Raw genomic sequence first — 25854 nt, 5'->3', positions numbered from 1 at the left:
GCTTCCATGTGATTCCCATCTCGCGCCGTTGTTTCGACAAGGCCCGGTTCCCACGTGGCTCTCCTGGTCTAAGCCGCACGACGCGGCTCTGTAAACCTACCTCACCTCAGCCCTTGCCTTGCGCACGCCCAGGTCATCGCTGTCCCTCCAGAGCGGGATGAGGTTTATATCTTGACGTGGTTAGTCCCCTGTGATTCATTGATTTTTTTTCTTTTTCCCCTCCCTTCTCTCAAGGCTTTTATCTAACGCTCAGCCTCGTCGCGAGCCTTTTGATGCTTGCGAAACTCAGTCATGCAAGTGCTGGGTGATTCGGAGTGAGAATCCCTTGAGAATTCAAATACGCACTTAAGTTTGTGTTTATTTCATTTTCTATAGCTTTGTGCCAGTGTCAGAAACAATTGAGGAGTAAACTGGGATGTTGTTGGTATAGATGTTGGTAGCAGTGAGGTGAGAAAGAAATTAGAGAACTCCTTACATCTGAAGACTGCAAACTGTTCTGTCATAAGGGGGAGAGTTGACAGTAATTAATGTAATTATGGAGGAGTGGGATTCATTTTAGATTTGAAGTTTTCATGACTGCAAGGACCCATACTCTTTGGTTCGTTCGATAAAGTCACGTAGGTGAAAAAATAAAATAAAAATAAATAAATTCCATCACGACGTTTCGATTGCAACACAAGCAATCATCATCAGGTGTGACAACCACAGCAATATTTTTTTTACTGAATTAGGATAGATGCTGTAGTTAAGGGGTTTATATAAGTCCGAGAGGGCGGTGCGGGGGAGGGAATAAGGGGAGGGGGAGCGTTGCTTGTGCGCTAGGGACTGGGACATGAGACTGGGCAGGGGGGGGGGCTAGAAGTAAGAGGATGCGGTGGAGGTGCGCGGGGGGGGGGGGCAAAGTACCGCCAACGATTGCAGCCAAAAGCAGATGATGGCGCTCAAAACATTATTTTTGTTTTGAGTGACTTTACCGAAAGAACCAAAGAGTAAGGAGTGGGATTCTTAGTCTCTTTGCAGGAATTAGACAACATTCTTATGGTTCAAGAGTTCATCAGATAGACTCGCATTGCTTACAACTAACAAACACTGCAAGTTCAAGGTCATTCATATACATGCTCCACAACAACAACAGCAAGCCACGATGATGAATTAAATTAAATGTACGAGAGGAGCTTACCCAACTAGTCGTGTTCTCAAGTTTGGTCCAGTGATCAAGTCGGTTTGTACAACAAAACGGAGATGCTTTGCAATGCAACAGACTTGATTCGTGAAAGCATTTGGATGGCGAGGTAATTTTTCCAATCGGTATTGCTTTGTACCAATCGCAAACGTGTGCCGAATCGCCTCCTCCTCCACAAAGATTGACAAACGCTGACTGACGGTTGCTTGGGAAAGGAGGCCTCTTGAAAAAAACTCCAAGCCAATTGAGCTGTGTCTCTTCCTTGGCCATTCCCGAGTTTAAAGCGGCCCTGCTCTCTGAAGGGATTTGGCAGAGTAGGCGCTAATTCGCCCTGTGGATTGATTCACGGGGCACTTTTAGCGTGTGCGGTAATTACTGTTATATGCAGCAGGTTCGAACATAAACCTTCATTGTAGCATCCCGTGTTACGCAACATATGGAAATGTGCAATTGGCATTATTATAAATGAAGCATTCTAAGTGCTTTGCAATTTAGGCTACATTGTTTTTATTAGAGGAATAACCAATAACCAGGGGGCTAATTAAGACAGTAATTTGGGTCTCATGTTCTATGCTAATAACCCAAAGTATATCACAACATTTAACTTCGCCTATTCCCAGTACTTGTTCTGGTAGTACATATACTAAACTTCCCCTATTCCCATTCGTATTATTTTTTATTCACTTTATTTTCATTTATTTTCATTATTTTATTGTTATTTTTTTTTCTATCTGTGTCACTTTACCGAAAGACCCCAACAATATGAATTCCTGCAGTCATGAAAGCTTTAAGTCAAGATTTCCCCTATTCCCGTTTGCACTGCCAATGCAAGTTAAGACTGCAATACAGTTAATTATGATAATATTTATAATTTCTCGCCCTTGCTGGATGAATGCCTTTCCAAACAATGTCTTTAATTGGGATCGTTTTGCCATACTTCACCACAAAGGCCAGTGCTGGTGGGTTCGTTGGAAGCGGTTCAGATATTAGTCGCCGCTCATGATAGCCGTGGCTGAATATCAAACTCTGGTCACTGTGTTCATGGCGCGGTGCGCTAACTGCTGTGCCACCGCTCAACTCTGCAGTTAATTCTACCTAATGAAGTCGAGACTTCGAATCAAAGAGTAGTTAAATAAGAGCTGACCTCTGTGGATTACTCAACAGTAGGGGACATCGTAAAAAAACGTGGCTTTGTGTGCTGCCTGGACAAATCGAATTGTGTTCTTGTTCCTTTGATGTTCGGCTTGTGTACTTTGTATCGCTCGATCAATCCTCCACTTGGTTTTCTTTGCAGGGAGGTGAGGTCCTGTTGAGACGCCAACACTCGTAGCTGTAGACACTGATCCCCGTAGGTGCACGCTGACCACAGCTGGAGTGCTGTGAACAAACAAGCCCCCCCCCGAGCCTCCACCGTAATATTCCGTGCACCTTGCGCTGGCTAGGGCTACCACCTACTTGAAGTATGAAACAAACAGGGTTGTAGCACGTAGGGAATAAGGATATCTCACGATACCGGAACAGGGGAGAACTACACGCGAAGGCATTTGTCTTGAGTGATGGATTCTTAGGCAGCTGACAAAAACCGGGATTTGTTCGTGTCTTGGGGAGAACGGATTTCTCAGGAAAGCAGCTATCTCAACAAGAGGACAATCCTGGGAAATCGAGGACAGGTGGCAACCCCAGCGCTGGCTGTGTATGTTAGTGACCCGCGTGTTTGTCCTGCCATAAAGACTAACGACCGTGACTCATTTTTTTCTTCCTACCCCCATCGCCGCTCAACAACATTTTAAAAAGGTTGCTTAAAGTTTAAACAAAGACAAAAATATGAAATCACGGTTGGGCATCATAGGGATGTGAAGACCGAGCTGGAAACAGTTTAATTTATAGACGAGTGGGTTTGTACGGAGCTGGAAACAATCGGCTACGTCTTAATTACGCGGTAATCAACGCGACGCAGACGCCGATTGCAAGAGTCAACCCTCTGCGCAGAACTCGCGTTACAAGGCTTTAATGTACAATGAGACATCATCGGCCATGCGTGTTCAATCAACTTCTGAATGAAAGCCTCCTCACAACATTACCATCAAATCAAATAAATGAAAACAACTAAGTTAAGTCACGACGTTTCGGGCGCAACACAAGCGTCCGTCATCAGGTGGGGACAACCACAGCGAGAGAATTCTCGCTGGTGTATGCCGAAGGGATGGTTGTGACGAGGGATTATATACCTGGGTGGGGCGGGGTATACACCAGCGATAGTTCTCTCGCTGTGGTTGTCCCCACCTGATGACGGACGCTTGTGTTGTGCCCGAAATGTCCTGATTTAATTTAGTTGTTTTCATTTATTTTATTTTATTTTTTACCTACGTGACTTTTCCGAAAAAACGAAAGAGTATGAATCCTTGCAGTCACGAAAGTTTCAAATCTAGAACGTTATCATCGCTCGTGATCCTGCGACGTCACGAACCACCTCGCTCCTTCCTGCACACGCGACTAGCTCATTCCTCCCGAAGTGGTCGCTGTCTTGGGAATATTCTCTCATTTGGTTACTACTCCATCACCAGTCTCTTCTATCTGATATCATCCCTCCTAGCGACGTGTCCCACCAAATTCCACTGACTTTTCTTAATTCATTATTACGTTTTTTTTCGCACTCATTCTCTGATACACGAGTACCCCGTCTTGCCTCTCAAGTGTATTTAGTGAACGTGCATCTCTGCATTCGTTCAAATATTTCAGCTTTTGTTCCGTTTCATTTTGTCCAGTGTCCGTGCTTTTGCGACGTGAGCTATATTAGCCATATCAAGTCGATAGGTTTTATTGAACCGGGTGAGAACTCAAGGGACCAGGATAGTCTCCGTTGTTTTGAGTGACGGGAGTTGTTCTGGATGTGTGTAGTGACCTACGGTGGCCATGTGTGTGTATGGGGAGCGGTCGTTTAGTGGTTATCGCACTGCGACTACGAACCTCGGCACCCGAGTTCGAATCCCACTCATGATCAACAACAGTGGCGAATATTGGAACCGGTTCTGGGCCTCCCCTCGGTTGATTCGGCCTTAATCATTACCTGGTGTGGTTTGCATGTATGTATGTTGAACTACTTTCGCACTGTAACGTAGCCAACCGTGCCAACCGGAGGTGGTATGGTAAACATCAGCACTGATGCGGCAAAGGTGGCCAGGTGAGGTATTGGCCACACCACCCCTTCGTGCGGAGTGCCGGTCTTCATAGGTGCTCGCTAACAGCACATTCTGTCAAAGGCTATGTGGGGGGATCTGTGTCTTTGTGCACGTGTGTTTAAATGTCCGTGCGTGTGCGTTGTTTGTCCCCCCCCTCCCCCCCGTGTTGCCTCCCGTGGTGCTGCGTCGCAGGCCGCGCTGCCTGCCGCGCTCTCCGTGCGATGGCTCAACCTGCAAGAGTACCAGAGCAAGAAGCTCATGGCCGAATACGGGGTCACGGTCCAGCGCTTCGACGTCGCCGGCTCGGCTGAGGAGGCCCTGGACGTCGCCAAAAAACTCAGTGAGCGAGCGAACGGCCCCGAGGGATGCCTGCGGGGACGGGGGGGGGGGGTTGACCGCCTTGTGTGTCTTCTCGTATACATACAAATATGACTTGGTCTATCGGCATGTTGGCTTTCCAGACAAATCTTAACAAGCTGATGATATTCATGATGAAGTTCGTATTTGGTTAGATAGCGTAAATGTTAATGTGTCGTACACCCACCTCTATCCGACACGGCCAATTATTAAGGTGTGTCCTGAAGAAAATGTGGCAATTTTTGTTGCTACTTCAGCACCACCAGTTGTGTGTTGTAGAGCAAACCCACAACATTTACAATTTAGTACAACGTTTCGCTGGTGATTACAACAACCAGCTTCATCGGGCGATTGCCAGAATAGTGAAGATGTCTTCCTTTTTCCGGTCTTAAATTAGGTGAGGTTATCATTGATCTAACCCAAAATACTTTGTCATGAATAATATTGGTTCCGATAGCCTTTGTGTTAAAGCTGATGAGAACCAGAAAGCCAACTGGTCCCGAGTTTGCGTGCTTTTACAAATGCTGCTGGATAGAATTGGTTTTGAAAGCCAATTGGCCGATGGACTAACATTATTGTATATGTGGAGACAGAGAACCGAGGTCTGGTTTTGTATGTTGTTGATGCACTATGACAACAGCCAGGCGGCTTCGGTGGAAGTAGAGTAAGCAGCTCGCAATCGTGAATTTGAGACTTCAAATCCTGGTTGAAAAATGTTTTTATGAAATTCAGATATCACTGAGCGCCGCCAAATTTTTCCGTGGCAGGAAATTGGACGAACGTTTCCAGGTCCGTAGCCAAAATGTGCTAACTATACCTGCCACTACAGCACCCAAACAAGGATATGACATTCATTCCTAGCTAAACAAACATCCATTTATACTGGTAGGAACCTCCTGGTTACACCATCCCACAGGGGATTATTGTGTCAGTCGTGCAGGAAGGGGCTGGGTGGGGAGGGAGTGGCTGGGTGGGGAGGGGCTGGGTAGGGAGGGTGGGGAGGGTGGGGAGGGTGGGGAGGGTGGGGAGGGTGGGGAGGGTGGGGAGGGTGGGGAGGGTGGGGAGGGTGGGGAGGGAGGGGCTGGGTAGGGGTGGGGCTGGGTGGGGAGGGGCTGGTCACCCGTGGTGCCCTTGTAAAACTCAACGTTTAACCTACTCACGCCGGCTTGTGCCCGCCCTCACAGTCGGCCATATTTGCGGAATACACCACGCCGCCGTTGACCCTGGCCATTGACCGAGCAACCCAACGTTCCTACCAGCTCCCTCCGCAGGAATGTGTTCTTTAAATGTGGCTGTTCACGCAATCTGATTCATCCCCGATAGGAGATTTTAATGTCGTGCACACCAAGCACTTAGGATGTATATCAGTCTGGTACACAGCTGAAAATTTGCGCTGCTGTTCAGTTCTGTGGGTGTCTCTTCCGGGACCTTCCCTTCGCATTATGCGAGCAGGGCAACTGTTTTGCTGTGCGACTTGACCTTGTTAGAACAATTGCTGTGCAATTGGGTGGTTAAAGGATGTTCGTGAAAGGAAATCCCATTGCATTTTCATTGGCAAAAATATGTGAAAGTAAATGCAGTCGCGTCGTTAACACGCTGCAACGTTTACTCTTGTAATTTGCTATAATGATTCTAGTCTTGTTATTTTTGTGGGCACTAATTAGTTATGTATTTTCTTCAATGTGTATCCCGTTCGTATAGCATTTGGATAGTGTTAATTAAACCGTTGATCTGTTTCGGTTGAAATAGCCGTTGACCGTCATTATTATTTTGGAGGAAGATGGAAAATAATGTCACCAATATATGACAAAAAATTGAATCAAAACAAATCGAACATCTACCCCATTTTACTTGTTTATGGTCTCATACTCTCATTTTCTGTTTGCTGACATTTATGGTCAACATTAGGAAAGTGGTGGCTGGTTGGCTCAGCGGTCAAAATGCTGAGCCCGGCTTCGCTGGGATTTTGGGTACAAGTTTGGCAGCTGCCAGTGATCCTATTTGGTCTTTCAGGTTCGGTGAGTTGATGGTCAAATTCCCGTTCACCAGTGGATTCACAAAAAAAATACTCTACTCGTTCATCAATAACACCGTGGCCTTTAAAATAAAACGTTTATAATGGACTACGTTCTGGGATAATGGCCCCTCGTAGCATATAAATTGGCCATTGCCCGAAACGTTGCCTGTTTATATATTGTTCACATGAAGGCCACAGTGTTATTGACGGACGTGTTGAGTTTCGTCCTTTTATTGCATATTCTATATCGCATCTGTTCCCCGTCTACCAATTCCAGTTGCTGCCCCCGCAGTAGCTATTCGGGAGTGAACCAATAAAGGTAATGAAATGATTGACGGTTTGGCTAGCACGTCAATTATCCCCGTTAAGGCCATTTCGTTAAACGTGTGTGGCGGTAGCCTCTTTACATTAGAGATGAGCCGTACGAGTGTGGGGGGAACTGGTGGAGCGATGGGGCGGAGGGGGCAACAGGAGCCACGTGCAACGTCGCGAGGAAGTACAGAATGCCAATCAATCAGAATCCGTATTTTATACTGGAGGAATCCGATGAGCTAAAATGCTCTTTTTCACAGATGTCCAGTCGGGGCAGGTCAGAACGTTCCAACAACAAACAGTACAAAAACACACGACAGGGGTGCACAGTATTGGAAAGGTAAACAAATCGCTTTAAAAGATTGATGCAAATAAAACAACCATTTTTTATATCATACCAGGTGACCTGGCTACAAATGATAGAGGTCAACGAATTGGCTTATCATGCGGAAATTTCCAGCAGCAAAATAATCTAGACGCATATTTCTAAATGTGGAGGGGAAAAACCGGAGGACCCAGAGGAAAATGAAAATCAAAGGACAATCTCAAGAAGAAGCGCCCCGAATTCTGTCGCTTGAAGCAGTCGACCTTCAAAGTCCTCTACGCTGGTCCACAGCGCAACGAGCCGTGGTTTTTGTGTTTCTTAACTCGTTTACATTACTGCGTCCCAACAATCTCCCCCCTTTACAATCGTGTACTCTCCTCAGCCTTATTTCCCCAGGCTCTTAAAAACTTCGCAGCCAAAGGATATGGTGGGATTCTCGTTTTAGAGTTCAGCTTTTGCCGTTGACTAAGGACTGTGTTATGGTTCGTGTACTGCATTTGAGGTGAAGTGTGCGCTTAAATGTCAGTGGAGACTGGCGAGTCGACAAAGTAAGACTCCAAATGGGAGTTGCTGAACGCGGTCTTTAATTTGTTAACCTGTAAACGTTATGATGAGATGGATAAAATGGACATTTACTGTGAAGCAAAGTGGATGGGCTAGAGCAGGGTTCGTCGCTCGAAGGAGGTGACCGCTTGTGCTCCAGATTAATGGCAGAGTGGTAGCTGAAGGAACCAGCAACGCCTGAGGGAGGGAGCGACGTCTGGCGTGGAGATGGAGCGATGAAATTGGCTGCTGTGAAATGGCTGGCTGGAGTGTTACGCGCAAGTCTGTAGGAGGCCTTTGTCCAACAGTGTGGATAGGTCATGGCTACTGCTGATGATGATGGTGAATTTTGGGCAGTCAGGAAGAGGCATTTGTATATGGTATGCAGAGGTTTGATATGAGGGCATGAAGCATGTTTATTGGAAGAGGTGGCTTTGTACGGTGCGAAAGAAGTTCAACATAGATATGTCAGAGCACCAAGCCGGCAACTCTGAAATGCACGGTTCGAGTCTCTGCAGCTGCCAGTGATTAAAGCAGATTCGTAAGTGAAATTGAAGGTTTTCGACTCGGTCGCAAGACTGCACAAATAAGACCCATTGCATTAATTTGAGGCTTTTATATCTCATTTGTCCTTTTCCAGCCCCGGGACTGTAAGATGTCAGTTTGACCGACGTGCGACGAGCGATTTGCCTCGGGGCGTTGTAAGAGCTGTACCCCCTCGTGCGGATAAGGAGAGGCTTATTGATGTGACGATTAGAAGTAGGGCTGCGATGGCCTCATCTGAGAAGCATTCTCTAACACACAGTGATACACTGCAAGCTGCAGAGCTCCTAATGGAAATGTTTTTTCTCATCATGTAATGCTGATATAACTCGTCGAATATTATTGCTGGGGGGGGGGGGGGGTTGGAAGGGGGAGAAACGTGTAAAATAAGGATTATAAGGGGTAAACGCTGTGTGCCCTGATGTTAGAGTGGGATTTCCAGAAATGACAATGGCAATCCTGTACTACTTATATAAATATATAAAGTACCGTATAGAGAAAGCGTTTTGTAAAGCCAGCTCAGTGTGTTATTACCATGTCATTGGGACAGATCAAAATAGATTAGCGAGAGAGACTTATGCTCAAACAAATAGAGATGAATGGTGGGAGACATTGACCTGGGCGCGGGTGGGCTGATTCCATCTGAAATGACCCGGGGAAGAGAGACTTGGCTATCAGGATCCCGGTGATTTAGCTGTGGATGATAAAGGATGGAGGAATTTAATCAGTGTTCGGTAAATGATGAAGTCTTAAGCGTTAATGGAAACTGTTCATTTAGTGAGGGCTATATGGAGAGATAGCAGTGCAAATATAGGGAGGTAATTTTTTGTGAATTTTTTTTGCCCTACCCCAGACTGCCGAAAAGGCAATTTTTGGGTCTTGGAGAATCCGCGAATGATTAATAATAAGTGACCATGTGTCTTCTGAGAGATAATGCTATCCAAATGTTAGCATCTCCGATTATGGTTTTTTAAATCTTGGCATTAACCTGATGTAAAGTCTTGATGCTAATATTTGTTCATATCACAAATGAGTACATGAGAGGTAGACCTTTTTTACTTTTAGTTCACCAAAGCCTGATTGTCAAGCCCGATTTGGCATGTAGGCCAAGGAAGGCACCAACCCATCCGCATATCTGTACACCCAACAATTCTGTAGTAAGCCAGATCATGAACGTTCTATATGCATGAGTGTATATGGTGTTCTAGATTACGTTTTGATTTGATCTGTGCCTCGATGTTAACAGCACACAGTGAGACTTTTAAGAGGTTGAGAAAATGAAATTAAAGTGGTGTAAATCTTAGCCGTAAAACATGTCTCCATATGCATATTAATTAAGTGAGAAGCATTGTACACATTATATGGAATGTATCTTTATTAAAACCATTAAAACTGACGGTTGTATGTAATTTACATAGCATTGCAATTCAACTATAAAGGAATACAAATTAAATACCGCCTCATGTATGAGTCAATAGTTATGAAATGTATATTTTTATTCAGACCATTTGTTAATTCAGAAAGCAATTTAATATTTCACCAGTTTGAAAGGTGTAAAACAAGGGACGCGTGATGCTTTCCAAATATGTAAAACAAATGTTCGCACGATCAGTGCACTCCATAATTGCATTCAGTTCTCCTAATGGCAGCGTCGTGCAGATATTGATAATGGCATGTAAGATAAAATCAGTGGATTAATTAATTAGTCAATTGTCAGTGTTGGCTAATTCTATTGCATTACCAATAATTCAGCATTAAAGTAATTTAATAGAGTAACACAGCAGGTCTTTATGTGGAGTGACAATATTATTACTTTCCTGCAAGATTCCGAACTTTTTTTTTTAAGACCTTTTTTTTGAACTCCCGAAGGCTCTCTATTTTAATTAACAAAGTTGGTAATAAAATTAACACCTGATGGCCTGGTTGTGTTGTGGGCTTATAGAGCAGTCATTCGGTGTGGTTGGGAGTTTGTCGTCAATTCAGAATTAATTGCTCTCTGTTTTCAAGTAACATTGCTAGCATCGACAAGGTGCAGTGGCACCTTTTACTGTCCAGATTCACTCGGCCCTTAAACGATTGCAATGATGATAGAAAAGCAGCAACACCTTGTGTATCCAGCAATGAGTGGGAGTCTTATAAGGCCACTGTCTCATTGCTTTAGAACTCGCTGTGGATGGCATATTAATTAATGTATTCATATACACGTTCAGGCTTTTGTTGGCTGATAACACCTTCATATTTAGAGGCCTGCAGAGCTTCAGCACAATTGTTGTGAGCGCTGGGTCACTGCCTGGCTGCCTTCCAGCTCATATGAGGTTCCTCAGTGATTGTGAGATTTCATTTAAATTTTCATTTGCATGAGTGGTGCTTTATAAAATTAAAACATCGGCCAAGCTTAACCCTGCCTAGTTTCCGTTGAGAATCGGATGCATACGGGGCGTTTTTTTGCTTATTTGTAGGCAGTAGGCACTTGGTCATGAGCAACACGATTTTTGGGCTTTTTGCTTAAGGCCACGGTTTATTTATTTCCGCTATCGAGTAATATATCTCGTAGTGCGCTAGCATTGGAAAATGTATTGTCATTTTCAGCTGGAGGCAAGTGCTCGGCAATTAAAAAAAAATACATTCGCACGTCTTTCCATTTGTTAACCTGCCAACATCTCACTGGGGTTGCGGTAATTGTGGAGCAGGGGGGGTTCTCATTTGTATGTGAACGCTGTCTGTAATGCACAGCAGTGAGGCTTGGCTCTGATGCACATCCAGCGTGATGTGGATCATAGCAATGTTGCATGCCCCCCCAACCCGCTGTATTTGGCCTGCGTGATTTATGCAGATTTGCAATTAAAATTATTATGAGGTTGTCTTGGCCTACTCTTCCACATTGGCCAGACGTCTTCTGAGTACCCATATTTTACCCCACCACACGTGACCTGCCGATAAACTAACTTTTGTGTATCCATTTATACTCCTTGGTGAACAGAAAGGGGGGAGTGGATATTCAAGAAACAGCCTCCTTTGTTTTAACTGCCATGCCGGGAGATGGGATCGAACCGGTGACATTGAGATTGGGAAGCCCAGTGTGTTCACCATTACAGCGTGGCAACATCTCCTGCGTTATTAAGTACGTGTGTTTAGAAGTAACTGCCAAATGTGCATTTTTACATTTGTTCGGAACAAGACTGAGTTCAATGTATAACCGCTAACTGGCGATTTTTAAGTATAAGAGCAGAGAGCATACGTATCCTTCATAGACTGGTCAGCGAGCTTGCTGTCCTATCTCCAACCATCATCTCACTGGCATGCTGGACGGTGGCTCTCACAAGTGATCTCTGCGCGATCCACCAATCGCATCCGGCAAAACACGTGGTGCATTTTCACTCCCAACCTATGCGAGTAATTTTGAAACCGCTAACAGTAACCATACTCACCAGATTATAAGACACGATTTAATTTTCCTCTTTAGAAAATAATAATAATTTAAAGCAAGCATTGTGGTGTGTTTTATAAACCAGTAGATGTATGTATGTATCACCATGTGTTGTATAGCTTTATTAACACCGGGCACAAGTTTGCGCTGCGTCTTACTTTCCAGGACATCTCATAATCAGGCACATGCACTAAAACAATAAACAATGTGCCATTATATATATAAGTTTAGAGTAATATTGAAATATTTTTTTATTCATAATGCACCCATAAAATGTACATTTTCACATTTTTAAGTTGTAATTTTCGCAAATTTGCCCAGTATGCTTAAGTGTTTTTATGCTTAAGCGTTTTAAACATCATTAAAACTAACTTTTTGTACATTAAATGTAAAGCACTATTTAACTTAAATTGTTTCTGGAGGGCTGGCTATGTTTGATCAATCATAAAACCCATTTGCTGGCGCTGCTACAATTAAAATGCTGGCTGGGATCGACCCTCTTGGCATCCCCTTGGCTTTCCCTCCTTCCCCGCTTTCTCACTGGCATACTAACTTTTGTTTTACTTTACCAGATAAGCGACTTGGCCACAAATGATAGCCCAATGAAGTGGCTTACGATGTGGCAATTTACATCAGCCAAATACTCTAAGCGCTTGTTTCTAAACTGTTGGAGGGAAAAACCAGAGGACCCGGAGAAAAATCCAAGCGATTACGGGGAGCGAGACGAGTCGAGACGAGGGAGTGCAGAAGAAGTTTGGCAGCGGTGATGTTGATGAGGGGGCGAATTTTCCTGATGTTTCAAAGATGGAAGCGGCAACGTGTGAGTGGTGTGATTGCGATGTGGGAAGTGAAGGAAAATGAGGAATCAAAGGTGACGCCAAGAATTTGGACGGAAGCGATCGGAGTTAGTTTGAGCGGGGGGGGGGGGGGGAAGATATGGAGGGGGGGTAGTAGGAGGAGAACGGGAGGTGGGAAAGTCGAGCACGGTGGTTATAGAAGGGTTGAGGGAAAGGTAATTTTGTGTCATCAATGCTTGGATGGCCATTAGGCAGGATGAGATGTGGCGAGAAAGGTCGGGGGTGAGAGACTTAAAGGAAAATAATATTTGAGTGTCGTCGGCAAATAGACGATATGAGAGATTGAAAGAAGGAAGGATGGGCTTGAGGGGGGACGTTTTAGCAGGAGAATAGAGGAGAGAACCAGGTACAGAACTCTGGGGGGTGCCGGCCATGACGGGGGAGGGCGAGGAAGAACCACGGTTAAAAGAGACTGGATGATCGAGCAGTGAGGTAAGAGCGGAGCCAATGAAGTCGCGTGCCAGAGATACCGAGGTTAGACGGAGTGGATAAGAGGACGGGGTGATCAAGGGCGTCGAAAGCCGCTGGACAGGTCGAGCGAAATTAGGACAGATGAGAGGCCCGAGTGACGTGGGATAGCCAAGTGGTTGTGCACGTGGAGGGAGAGCGGTTTCGGTGGAATGGAGCGGACGGAAACCAGACTGGCGGAGGGGATGAAGAAAGTGTGAAGAGACGTAGGGAGTGAGTCGATTGTGAACTAGGCGTTGAAGGAGTTTGGATGAGTCGGAAAGCAAGGAAATAGGGCGGGAATGTGCAGCGATGGAATGATCTAGAAAATATTTATTGAGAATGGGTAGAATGATGGCTGTTTTGAAGGAGTTAGGGAAGATGCCAGATGAGAGGGAAGAGTTGAAGAGAGCTAGGAGGAACGGGAGGATAGTGGGGATGACATATGGGAGCAAGGAGGGCGGTAGGGGATCAAGGGAGGAAAATGTCGGGGGAATTTTGGAGACCAAGTTTGACAGCTCCAGGAGTGACACAGGGGACAAGGTATTTAAAGTAGGTGAAGAATTGGAGGGAGGGAGGAGAGGGGCAGGTAGGTATGCTGCTGGCAGGAAGAGAGGTAGTGGGAATGGTAGAACGAATTTGAGAGATCTTCTCCAATGAATATTTGGTCGAGGATGGTGAAGGATGTGGCAGTGTTTAAGGTAGAAAATTGCAGAGCAGAGTGCGCGGAAAGGGAAGAAATGAGCGATAGAAAATAGGATTGGCGAGCGGCCTCCATTGCGGAATTGAAAGCGGACAGTATGGAAATGTATGTCGAGTGGGAATCGGTAGTGGGTAGGGTCTTTCAGGTTTGCTCGGCTTAGCGTACGAGGCGATGTTGAATCTTTAGCCCAGGTGTTAGCCGAGGGCTAGGAGGATGATTAGGAGGGATGAAAAGCAGCAGAGGGGCAAGCTCGCCTAATGAGTAGGATAGTTTTGGAATGTAGGATGGATGATGCTTCGTCTGGGTGGAGGTAGGAGAAATCAGATAGGGGTGGTAGGTTAGTGGAAACCAGGGAATCAAGTGCAGAGCGATCAATGGAGCATGGTGGCCCCGGACAGGCGAGGCCATGGCGATGTCGCAGTTCGGCGACAGCGTCGCCCTATGTGGTCGGTGGAGCGGGCTGGCAGCCGCGTGGGACGGCGTGGCAGCCACGCTCGCGCGCCAGGCACGGGGTGGCTGGGCAGGCTGAGCCCCGACGACTGTGCAGCACCATGAAGGGGCCACCCAACGCGGTCGCCAGAGCTGGCCGTCCGGTGCACAGAACGGCGAGTAGAGGAGGTCCACGTCCCTGGCCCGGAAGTCCCGGGTAGGCAAATTCCCAGCGACGTTGCGGCTCGGAGGTTGGGCCGCCCGACGTGGTCGGCGGAGCGGGCCAACAGCCGCACAGGGCGCCACGGCCCTGTGCAGGTGAGGCCGCAGCGGCGTTGTGGCCCAGTCGTGTAGCCGCCCGATGTGGACGCTGGAGCCGGCCGACAGTCACACGGAGTAGTGCACAAGCACAACCAATAAACAAACCCCAACACATTCACGAACAACATCGTGGCACCAAAAGAAAAAAAATGCAGCGGGTGACATTTTGCGCAATGGCGCTACCCCATGACGCATCTGACCTTTTCACATATCTAGCTATATACCTCAATCTCCAGTGAGTCAGATGTGCGATGTCCCTCTGTATTTTACCAGGTCTCTGCTAGAAACAAAATGTTTTGCTTGGGAAGTAATCTATTACAACATTGTTTTGAATGTTTTTCCATTACAATGTATTAATCACTTTGATAACTGTTTCCCGATCGTACGCTTGCACCTTGCATATTAAAATGTAGCGGATCAGAAATAAAAAATGAGTCTCATTACCGCTGATATAGATTTTCCCAATTGTACAGTATATCTACGTGAAATGTTTCCGAGTCATGCCGTGTGTTGTTCGGCACGATGTCCGATGTTTCGCACCACACGCCGGCAGTCTCAGTTCCCCCAGAAGAAGCTCGTGGAACGTCGGAGAGCTCAGTCGAATCTGTTCGATTTAACCTTTGTTCATGACTCTGGACGCTGAATTAAACCGTTGAGGCAGGAAAAGAGAATGAATGGCAGAAGCAGCGCTGACGCCAGTTATGTTGCCTCCGTGTCGATATGAATGCAGGCAGGAGGGCTGTAATAGTTTCACAAGTAGAGGATTAAACATTAGAAAAATATGGTCGGGTATGTGACCTGAGACTAGACGATACAACGTTCTATATTCATTAGACGACGGGGGATGTGTTTAGGGGCGGCAAATGTATAATTAAAAGGTCGTGCCTAATCGCGCCATTAAAAAGCAAGCTTTTTAAATGGACGTTTCACGTGTTTGTTTATTCTTGCAGACGACTACTGCTTTGTGAGAGCAAATACGGTTCCTAATGGGTAGTTATGGTGCGCTGTGTTATGTTTATAAATCTGTAAATTATGCACATTTATATGATATTTAAAACAATATTTGTCCCGCAGAAAAGGCAGAATTACCAAATACGAGTTTAAAATTTGACAACGACGACAACAACAAACGACGACCCAACCATTGGCACTCGTCCATATGGGTTTGTAGCAGTGGCACAGTAGGGATGGTGGCAACAATGCGCCACCAACCAGCCTGGAGCAAACCCAATTGCTTGTCTGGTCGCAGCTCCCAGTCTCCTGGCACTCGGCAGTCCCTGGTTTGCTGCGCACGCCCGGCCGCCAGGCCGACGTTGGTTGGTGACGGATTCTTAAGGACTCCCCTTCCCCCTCCGCCCTTTCCTAGGGCTCCTCCGCGCATTGCCTTCCAGTATCCCGTTTTTGCAATTCAAATTTTCGTACATTGTGAATGTGTTCTCGGAACGAAGGGAGGAATCTGGCAACCCGAGTTTGAATTCCGGTCACAGCGATCATGAGTCGTGAGCGATAACTGAACTGACCATTTTATATACAAAGATCCCCCGTATAGCCTTAACAGACTGTAGGGGCAAGTGCTGTTAGCGAGCACCTATGAAGGCCGCAACGGTACACGAGGGGGTGGGTGGCCAGCACCACGTCCGACTGCCTTTGTCTCCCCAGTGGCGATGTTTACACACCGTACCAGGTACTTGTTTAAGGCTGAGTCGACCTAGGGAGGCCCAGAACCGGTTCAGATAATCGTCACTGGTATTGGCCGTGAACGGGAATCGAACCCGGGTTGTTGGGTTCATAGTGCAGCGCGCTAATCGCTACGCTGCCGGGTAAGAGCCACTGATCTTTCTAGCTTTTTTTAGAGGCAACCCGACTTCTCTCTGCCCGCCCTCTCACCACTCCCCCCCCCATATCCCACACTGCTCCCTTCAATGTATTATGGCCTAAAGTTATCCAGCAATTTCCTGTATAGCTGTCTTCCATTTCACCCTAAGTTAATAGAACATTCATTACTTTACGGCACTCCTGTAAGTAGCACGGACAAAACCGCAGTGCTGTCACACTTGAGTTGCGGCAGCACGTGTGATATTCGATGTAATTCTTCCAATATGTAATGGGATTTCCTGTTCGAAACGTGACTTTTCTCCACTCCACCACCCTGTTTCTTAGAACCATGTCACCATGTGTGCACGTTTTCAGTGTGGGTGTTTTTTGCTTCAAAAGTTTGCCTCGGTAACAAGGAAAAATGAAGGAGCGCTGCGTTGGTGAGATGTTGACTACCTCACTGGGTATGCAGGAGGTCGTGGGCTCGATTCCGACCCAGTGGCCTGTATAGTTAAAGTTTTCATGTTCTCCTCGTGGTCGCGTGGATTTTTCGCCGTGTCCTCCGGTTTTTTTCTTCCACATTTAGAAACATGCATTTAGAGCATTTGGCTGCTATAAATTTTCCACATGACAAGCCACTTCGTTGAGATTAAATTTGTGGCCAGGTCATTTATGAAAAAGAGCTACATCGCGCAGTGGGCCTTACTGTTAAAATACCAAAAAATTGTTGAAACTGCATTAAACGACCGGAGAGCGATGAAATCAGCCGGTGGTGCAGATGCTTGGTGGATCGTGCCGTGATCCAGCATTGGATCAACCATTGCTGATTACGATGATGCAATGTAGACGTATTTGTTGTCCATGCAAGCGCTCGCTTGGAGACATCGAACAACAGGCACATATACCCCGATGGATATTATTTGGCAATGCTGTGCTGTGATCTTGTAAAAATGCAGTACCCCATTTGACAGCTGCCAGCTCTTATGCACTGGGGTGAAGGATAATTTATTTCTTTGTGGTGCCCTTAATTTGTTTGTTGTCATCGACATTTAATTGGCAAATTATTTTACCATTTTAATTGAAATTATTTCAGAGACCCATTTAGTTGTCTGATTGAAGATGCCTAACAATGCATGTGATGTGTCCTGCGTATTGGAGCATATTTGTGCGAATGGATGTATATATCATGAGGCCTCCTTTGCCAGTAGCAAAATATATGTTTTTTTCCCCTTTTTTCTGGCAACAAAACTGAAACCTTTTTACGAAGAATCATGTTTACATTAACCACAATACCTGCGGTCAGAATGCAAACAAAAAACACTGATAATGTATGCATTGTCCTTGAAATTGATTGGTCCACACCAGAGACAGCTTTTTTTAGAGCCTAGTCTCATATGGTGTTCGACCAGATGACGCCAAAAGGCACACAACTCAAAGACAACGCACTATCAGAGTAATGAGGGCTCTGTCTTTGAGTTGTGCGCCTTTTGGCATCATCTGGTCGAACACCATGTGAGACTAGGTTCTAAGGAAAGCTGTCTCTGGTGTGGACCAATCAATTTCAAGGACAATGCATACATTATCAGAGCGTGTTTTTTGTTTGCATTCTGACCGCAGGTATTGTGGTTAATGCAGACATGATTCCTCATTAAAAGGTTTCAGTTTTGTTGCCAGAAAAAAGGAGAAAAATCCTATTATTGGATGTATATAGATAGATGCACAGTGGGTTTATGATCGTATGCACAATTTATTTTTATTATTTCCCGTTTATGTTTCCAAGTAAGACGCTCGTTGAGTCTCCGGACATTTTTTCCCAGGAGGGCGTCTACTTTTTGGATGTTTGGCCAATTCCATTAAAGGGGTCTTCGTGTGGGAGGAAGCCACACGAGGGGGCAACATTGACACAAACCCACTTGCTGTGATATCATCTCCTGGCCACTCGACAGCCCAGCGAATTTGGGATTTTCACAAGTCTGTGTGAGCCACCATCCCACACGTATGAGTGGGGGGGGGGGGGTAATATTCAAGGCTCTGCTCTGTGAAATTCAAGAATCTGTTTCTGCGCCGTATCCCAAGCCTGCAACGCCCAGTATTCTGAGCTTCTCCTTACATCTGAGTAGGAATTAAGCTCAGCTCTGCTTTAGCCTCCAATGTACATGGTAGTCGGAGAACATTCAGGGTTATTTTGCTGGCATGTCAATCTTTATTTAATGTCCTGCGGATGTCGACATTCATGCCTGCGTGTTTTGTGCTTGCAGTAGGATGACCATTAAGGTACCCCCGGTTTCATCCAGTTGCAACTAATGATCAAACGTCTCATCGTAATAGTGTACCTTTGATGCTTATTTCACATCCTCTCTTGATAAATACGGCACAAGGGTCTCTACGTTTCCTGGGGATTCTCAAATTCCTCTTCTCGCACGTGCCAATCTTTCCACGATTTACCAATAATTTTTCATTTATATGTAAATAAGGTAAACGATATGTTGCACGCATCTGGTTATTTATAAGCGCGGAGAATTGGGCCGTCGGAAGGCGAGAGTGCTGCGGTTTGAGTCGCCGAATAGCCCCGCGATTCGAACAGAGCTGCCCTTTTTTATTTTTGGGAGTGAATTGCCCAAATGTAACATTTTGTTGCTGCGGTGATGTTAAGCGTCCCATGACATTTTGCGAAAACAGTTAGGTTATCGTGCACCTGGGTCATTTCTCTTGAGACAACAACAATGAACGAAGTTCCTCCTTCGATGTTAAACGAGGTAAGGTGATACCTTGCTTTTGAGATGTCCGTGTCGATCATCCATGGGGAGACTTGACCCCTGCCTTGGGAATAGATAATTTCCACCACTGTCTCGGCACTGCCTACCCATTGCTCGTCCCTGGAGCAAAGGAACATTCTGACTGGATTTCGAGAATGGGCGATAGTAAATAATCAAGCATTTAATTCGGTTAAAACTCTCCCGTTCGTAACAATTGGCGCTTCAGCTTGAAAAGTAACACGTGGACAATTACTCGGCCATCACAAGGCCAAATGTTGCACTCTTGGGTGGTGAAAACTTTGCAACGTGCGGCTCAAAATCGCGCCGTTTGCTTTTTATTTCTTCCTCGTATGGTCAGGTGTCCGTTACCATCGCAACGCATTCGGACTTGTCGGCACTTTGACGCCATTGCACTGTGGAGATGGCGGCGCCGAATGGGTCGACATTTTTCCCACCGTTGCGCAAGTTGAAGTTGGAATCGTACAGATTTCGCCCTCAGCTTTGTCATTGCGTTTGATGATGGCGGTGGCAATCTGTTCAGGAGCTCGATGCCCATGTCATGGTCTGCTGGCCACGACGAGACGGCTTCACGAGTTGGAGTTCGTGGAGTTTTTTCTGTTCCTCCTCCGTTGGAATAGCGCAGACTACAGTGGTCTGCTATATTGTCCACAATTTGATCCGCAGCACAATGCCCTGAAGTTACAATAATGCAGGACATGGGGTACAATTGTTTGATATTTTAATAAAAATAATATAAAAGGGAAATTTGTGAATGTGTGTCTCTTCGAAACGTTTAGCATACTGCCTGACATGCAACAAACTTGAAATTTAGCAAGTGGGTAGCTTCCAAACTGTACACAATGCAAAACGTATAAAAATAGACTTTGGTAATTTGGGGGGGGGGCGCAATAATGCATACATTTTGCACGGCAAGTGAGCGGTGACGTCACATCTGTGATGTCACCCGCATGCGACAGCGATACGCAGTGTGGCTGCAGACGTCACACATCCCCCCCCCCACCCTCCGCGTAGGCCGTGTATTAATCCAAGACGAATCCAAGTGCCGGGCGAAGTCGGGTCGTAAAGTTCTAATATAAATAGTATAAGTGACTCATAAGTTCTCACAGATGCTCAGGTCACCTTCTGTGAGCATTACCACTGGCATAAAACATGTCATAATCATCAACCATGTTTCGATTTAAAGCTTTCGTGACTGCAGGGATTCATCTTCTTGGTTCTTTCGGTAAAGTCACGTAGAAGGAAAATAATAAAATAATAAAAATAAAACATTGTATAATGTGTTATTCTTATTATTAAATTATTTTCCTTCTACGTGACTTTACCGAAAGAACCAAGAACATCAACCATGTTCTCTCCACTTCTGGATGAAGGCCTCCCTCAATTACCGGCATCTCTCATAGTCTTTGCGATTAAAAAAAAATACCACGCGACACCCATGCACGGGCTGATCTCATTGCTGCTTCTCCACAGGGGGATGCCATCTCACGTGCGTTCACTCATCCCCTCCCCCTTGTTCCCCCCCCCCTCCCGAGTAGCCTTCACCACTGGCTCGTTTTCCATCCCGAACAGTGCTGTGTTCTTCCCGGGGCCTCAATTTCTTAGTACAGGGTGGGCCAAAAGTCAGGACACAATGTATTCTCCGCAGGGAATGGATTCTTTGCTCCGCTGCAAGTTTCCTCCCACTACTCACCCATTGACACGATGGTCAATGGTACAGTGTATAATAACAAATAGTATAACATTTATATGCTTAATACAATGTTCAAAGTAATATATAGTATCGTAATTGTATAGTGAATATATAGCAGTGTGATATACATTAGGGTGGGTAGTATAATACATAGTGTTATATTACAATGTATAAGGTATAGGGTGGTTTATAGCAATACAGTATATAATTTAACGTTGGGTTTGTCTATGGCAGTATATAGTACGGTGTAGACTCGTGTAATGTAAGAGAATAAAGTTTAGATGGAAGCATATTATATAATTTTTACGACGTAGAATTGTAATGTATTACTTACTGTTAGTAACTCAGCTTATTGTAGAGTATAGTTAGTATACTGATGATACTATGTAGTTTCTGCTTTAGTTGTTTACGTGTTGGTTTTAGTTACTGCAGCTACATACTATTAACACTCCTTCCCTTTATTAATGCTACCCCTCCCTTTGATGCTGCTAATCCTGCATAATGCACGGGCATAATTAGTACTATTCACATACCTGCATTTCCCATATCCCCTCCCTTTGATGCTGCTAATCCTGCATAATGCACGGCCATAAGTAGTACTAATCACATTCCTGCATTTCCCATAAATATGCTAAATTCCTCTTGATATGCAAATTCTTTTGTCGAAGCGCCCTTTCCCCCCCTCCCAACCCAGCTTATATATATGCTCCAAGCACGTGTGCTGTTTCATTCAGACGCTGTCTCCCCGACAGACCTGGTTTTCACCTGAGGACGGCTGCTTGCGTTGTGGCCGAAACGTCGTGAGAATTATTTTATTATGTTTTATTTTTATTATTTTATTACTTCCCTTCTACGTGACTTTACCGAAAGAACCAAGAAGATGAATCCCTGCAGTCACGAAAGCTTTAAATCGAAACACAATGGGTTATTATATTTACTTGAACATATCGCATAGTTATTTCCTTCACTTGAACAAACGTTCAAACGTATTTTAACGTTTGTTCAAGTGAACAAACGTTTGTTGGTGAAACTGATTGGCAGTGGCACACGAATAAACTAAGTTTTTCTTCTTAAGACGGTTATTGACTAATGTGGCGGGTTTCACTTAATTCAATACGTTGATTTCCCGCGGAAGCTCCCCTGTTTGTGGAGCGAAACGTCTGACATCCTTCCGAACAACAGGGACGATACGACCTGATACAACGTCGGAGAGAGCGATGTACAGCTGAGAATACCTCCGCAAAAATTGATTCCCATTGGTTGTTATAACCACATCTATTCTGCGCTAAAGAGAAAGTCGCGGTGCTCAATGAGTGGTGGAAGGAGTATCGATTTAAAGTTCTTTCTGTGGTTTTCTTATTCATTAAATAGCAGTGTACTGAGCCCCTTTCCGACCTCTGTGTACACCCCCAGAGCACACCAGGACTCGGCCGATCATAACGCCGCTCTCATGATCCGTGTCGTTTGTTTATAATTAAGTTAATGGGGAAACTATAGCATTTTACCCATGCCAGTGCTCTTTTCGTCGACGTGTTTTTATTGTTCAATTTTCCAGCATTTGTATTGTACGTATGTTGAGCTTCTTTCGTCACGGTGTGTAGCCAACCGTGCTAATCGAAGGTGTATTGTCCAGCGGTTGGAAGCGTCGGCCCGGGAGTTGAGTTGGCGTGCGTTGGGATGGTTTCGCGATGAACATCCACCCCGCTGCGCCTGTAGACCGCATGCCGTTTGTGCTTTCGCAGGCGGGGGGGGCTGCGTCAGATTTCTTCCCCATCCGCGACGTTATCGACCCATGGCTGCAGGTTCATTTGCAGCATTATATTATCCGACGGCACACAACAAATGCGACCTTGTGTGTTTATTTTTTTTTGGAATTCGTCCATATGCAGCTATTTGACGTTTCTGTGAAGGAAAGGCATCAATAAATTACCCAAGCATTTCCTGTGGCTTTTCTTTGAGTGCAAAGTGTGAAAATAGTTGGTAAATGTCAGTGAAGGATATCAGATTTGTGGGTCTTCACGTTGTGCTGGCATGCACTGTTTATGATACATCACACAGCGGGGGAGAGGCCTCTTATCTACCACACTCTTATTTGCCCTTCCTATTATCCACGCCCCAGAATCGATCCGTGGGAACTCCTCCTACTATCCGTCTCATCGATGTTTCCTATTGTTTGTGCAGCGGATAAGACGAGTAACCTGCAAGCGGGTGGCGATTCCTATCTTTGTTTATCTGCGCGTGTTTCTTGCATCGAGGTAGTTTTCGTGGAAAGGACGCGGACTTTGGGATCTGCCTCTAACGCCCCCCCTCCCCTCCCCTCCCCCCGTATTGGTGAGCATTGTAGGAGATTCACCGCTTAAACTTTATCGTGAGCAGTCTGCCAATTGGCACGGTGCACTTGCGCCGATTTGATTTGCTCAGTGGGCAACCGAGGGAATGAATAAACTTGCCTGATGGAACAAGTTTAATACATTTTGCCGTCTGTCTGCAGCAGTATAAAAAGGGTAAACTGCTGTTCCGTTTTTCAGCAGGTCGCGTTTTTGGTACTGAGCTATAAAGCTCTTTTTCGCAGACATCAAGTGTGGGTGCTTCCAACCCCTTTCCACTGTCGTGGAAGAGTAGGCCAATATACCCATGAGAGAGGGGCTCTCCAGTGCTCCTTCCAATGCAGGTAGTTGCGCCAGCGGCAGCCTGAACAAGTGATGATTTGGAGGGTCACAGCTTTACTTTTACATTTTAGCCACTTTCCTGAACAAGCCTTGGCACACGGTGTACAATGCGACAGCTCAAGGTTACTGAACCGTCACAGGAAAAAACAGGTGCAATATTTTCATAGTGCGAGCCGCCCACCCCCACCGCTAACCCCAATCTTTACGGCACCCAGACGACTCTGGGTGAAACGTAATAATAATGTTGAAGTTTGATTGTGTGTGTGGGTGAGGTTTCGGTGTGTGGGTGAGGTTTCGGTGTGGCAACTTGGCAGGCTGTTACAGACAGTATTCGGCAGCTGCTTCATGCTGGGGAATGGCAGAGGAGGAGATAATTGGTACCCTTTAGCTCAGAGGTGTCGTATTGGCTCTTGCTATGCCTTGGCCCTGCTAATGATCTGGCCGAATTGCCGTGCGGTCTGCAGGTATTTGTAGGTTTTTTCGGCCGTGGTCGTTAAATCTGTGCAGGTACGCGCTCGTGTGCACACTGGAGAGAGCCTCGCGTTAAAATTATTGGTTACTCTACTATTTCTTTGAGACCGTTTATAATAATAATGCAATTTATAACGCGCACAAATTTGCGGACGTAACGGCCGCAACTCAGAGGCGCGGAGCCAAGCTCAGAGTCGCTCGAAAGCGTGGTTATAGAGGTGAGTTTTTAAGTGTCTCTTGAAGGAGGCGATTGAGGTGATGCTGCAAATGTGCAGAGGGATAGCGTTCCAGACTGTTGGGGCGGCCACCGAGAAGCGGCACATAGACATGACCATCCTGGATCTTGGTATCAAGAGGAGGTCGTGAGTCGCGCTGAGCAGACATCTGCCATGTGCTGAGCTGCAAGTTGGCAATAATGAAGGTACGGTGGGCAGGCAGATGTGACGGCATGGTGGCAGAGGCAGGCGATCTTGTATATGACCCTACTGGCGATGGGTAGCCAGTTGAGGGCACGGAGACAGGCAAGTGAGTCGAAACGGGGATGAATGTGGCCAATGAAAGAAAGCGATGGCAATTAAAGTTATGATGTTCCTTATATGAATGAATATATATGTTTTTGGGATCGCGAGGGAATTGTCACGCCCCTAATTCACATGCGAGAATATGGATTTGCAGAGTGAAGGGAGCTTGAACAAAAAAATAAATCGCAGTAATCGAGGAGAAGATGGGCCCTCAGCGGTGGAACACTTGCATGTGGCAAGGGAAAAGGTCGCGTGTCACATTTCAAGAGCTGTCCTTTTCCTTGCCTCGCACACCTCCCTTCCTTCCCACCCTCCGGGCAACACCCGAGGAAGAGATGTTGATTATTCGCACGTGGGCGCTCGCTGATTCGCGCTCTCCGACAAGGCAACAAACGAACCGGGCACCCAGGGAATAATAATAATATAATAATTTACATTTATAAAGCCCCCTTCAACAATCGTTCTCAGGGTGCTCTGCATGAAAAGGTTGAAATAGTTTAACGTCAAGCAAGGAAAGAAGAAGTGAGACGTTTGTAAATAACTACAGAGAGAGACATTTTAAGCATATGTGTTTTTCGTCGAGATTTGAAGATTGGGAAGTGTCTCGGAAGACCTGACCTCGATAAGGGAAAGGAGTTCCAGAGTTTAGGTGCCGCAATTGCAAAGGCACCGCCGCCACCCCAAGTGTTAAAGCCGAGACCGTGCAACTGTGAGCAATGCAGATTCTTTAATTGACCACCAGGTTACACCAGCCCACAGGGAATTATTGTGTCCGTCCGTCGTGCAGGGAGGGGCTGGGTGGGGACGGAGGGGCTGGGTGGGGTGTGGGGAGGGTGGGGCTGGGTGGGAGGGGTGGGGCTGGGTGGAGAGGAGCTGGTCACCCCGGGGTGCCCTTATAAAACTCAACGTTTAACCTACTCATGCCGGCTTGTGCTCGCCCTCACAGTCGGGTATATTTGCGGAATACACCACGCCGCCGTTGACCCTGGCCATTGATCGAGCAACCCAACGTTCCTACCAGCTCCCACGTGACCCTCCCTGCGCCATTTTTTTCAGTGGTTATTCGTACATTGGTCACCCACACACTCCTGACTGCTACACCATTGGGTTTAACGGGAATTCTAAAATCCAGTTTTTTGTTGTGGTGGGCTGAGAACCGAGAATTAGAGTTAGGTCCTGCACTGCTATAACTTTTTCGACAATCTTAAGCCTCTAAACCGCCGATGAAAACAAGGCTTAACCTCTGTATGAAAGCCCCCCCCCCCCCG

The 25854-nt window shown here is 46.0% G+C and overlaps 1 protein-coding gene across 1 annotated transcript in view; it reads left to right on the top strand.

The window, feature by feature from the left end:
* SUCLG2 (succinate-CoA ligase GDP-forming subunit beta) overlaps window positions 1-25854 on the top strand; it is a 133959-nt gene that overhangs the window by 15722 nt on the left and 92383 nt on the right. The window contains exon 2 of the mRNA XM_078614550.1: window positions 4555-4702. Coding sequence (XP_078470676.1) covers window positions 4555-4702 — 148 coding nt within the window. The remainder of the gene's footprint in view (window positions 1-4554; window positions 4703-25854) is intronic.

Source organism: Lampetra planeri, chromosome 44 (assembly GCF_965212315.1).
Source record: "Lampetra planeri chromosome 44, kcLamPlan1.2.h2, whole genome shotgun sequence".
Classification (NCBI taxonomy): domain Eukaryota; kingdom Metazoa; phylum Chordata; class Hyperoartia; order Petromyzontiformes; family Petromyzontidae; genus Lampetra; species Lampetra planeri.
This window is presented reverse-complemented; position numbering and strand designations above follow the sequence as displayed.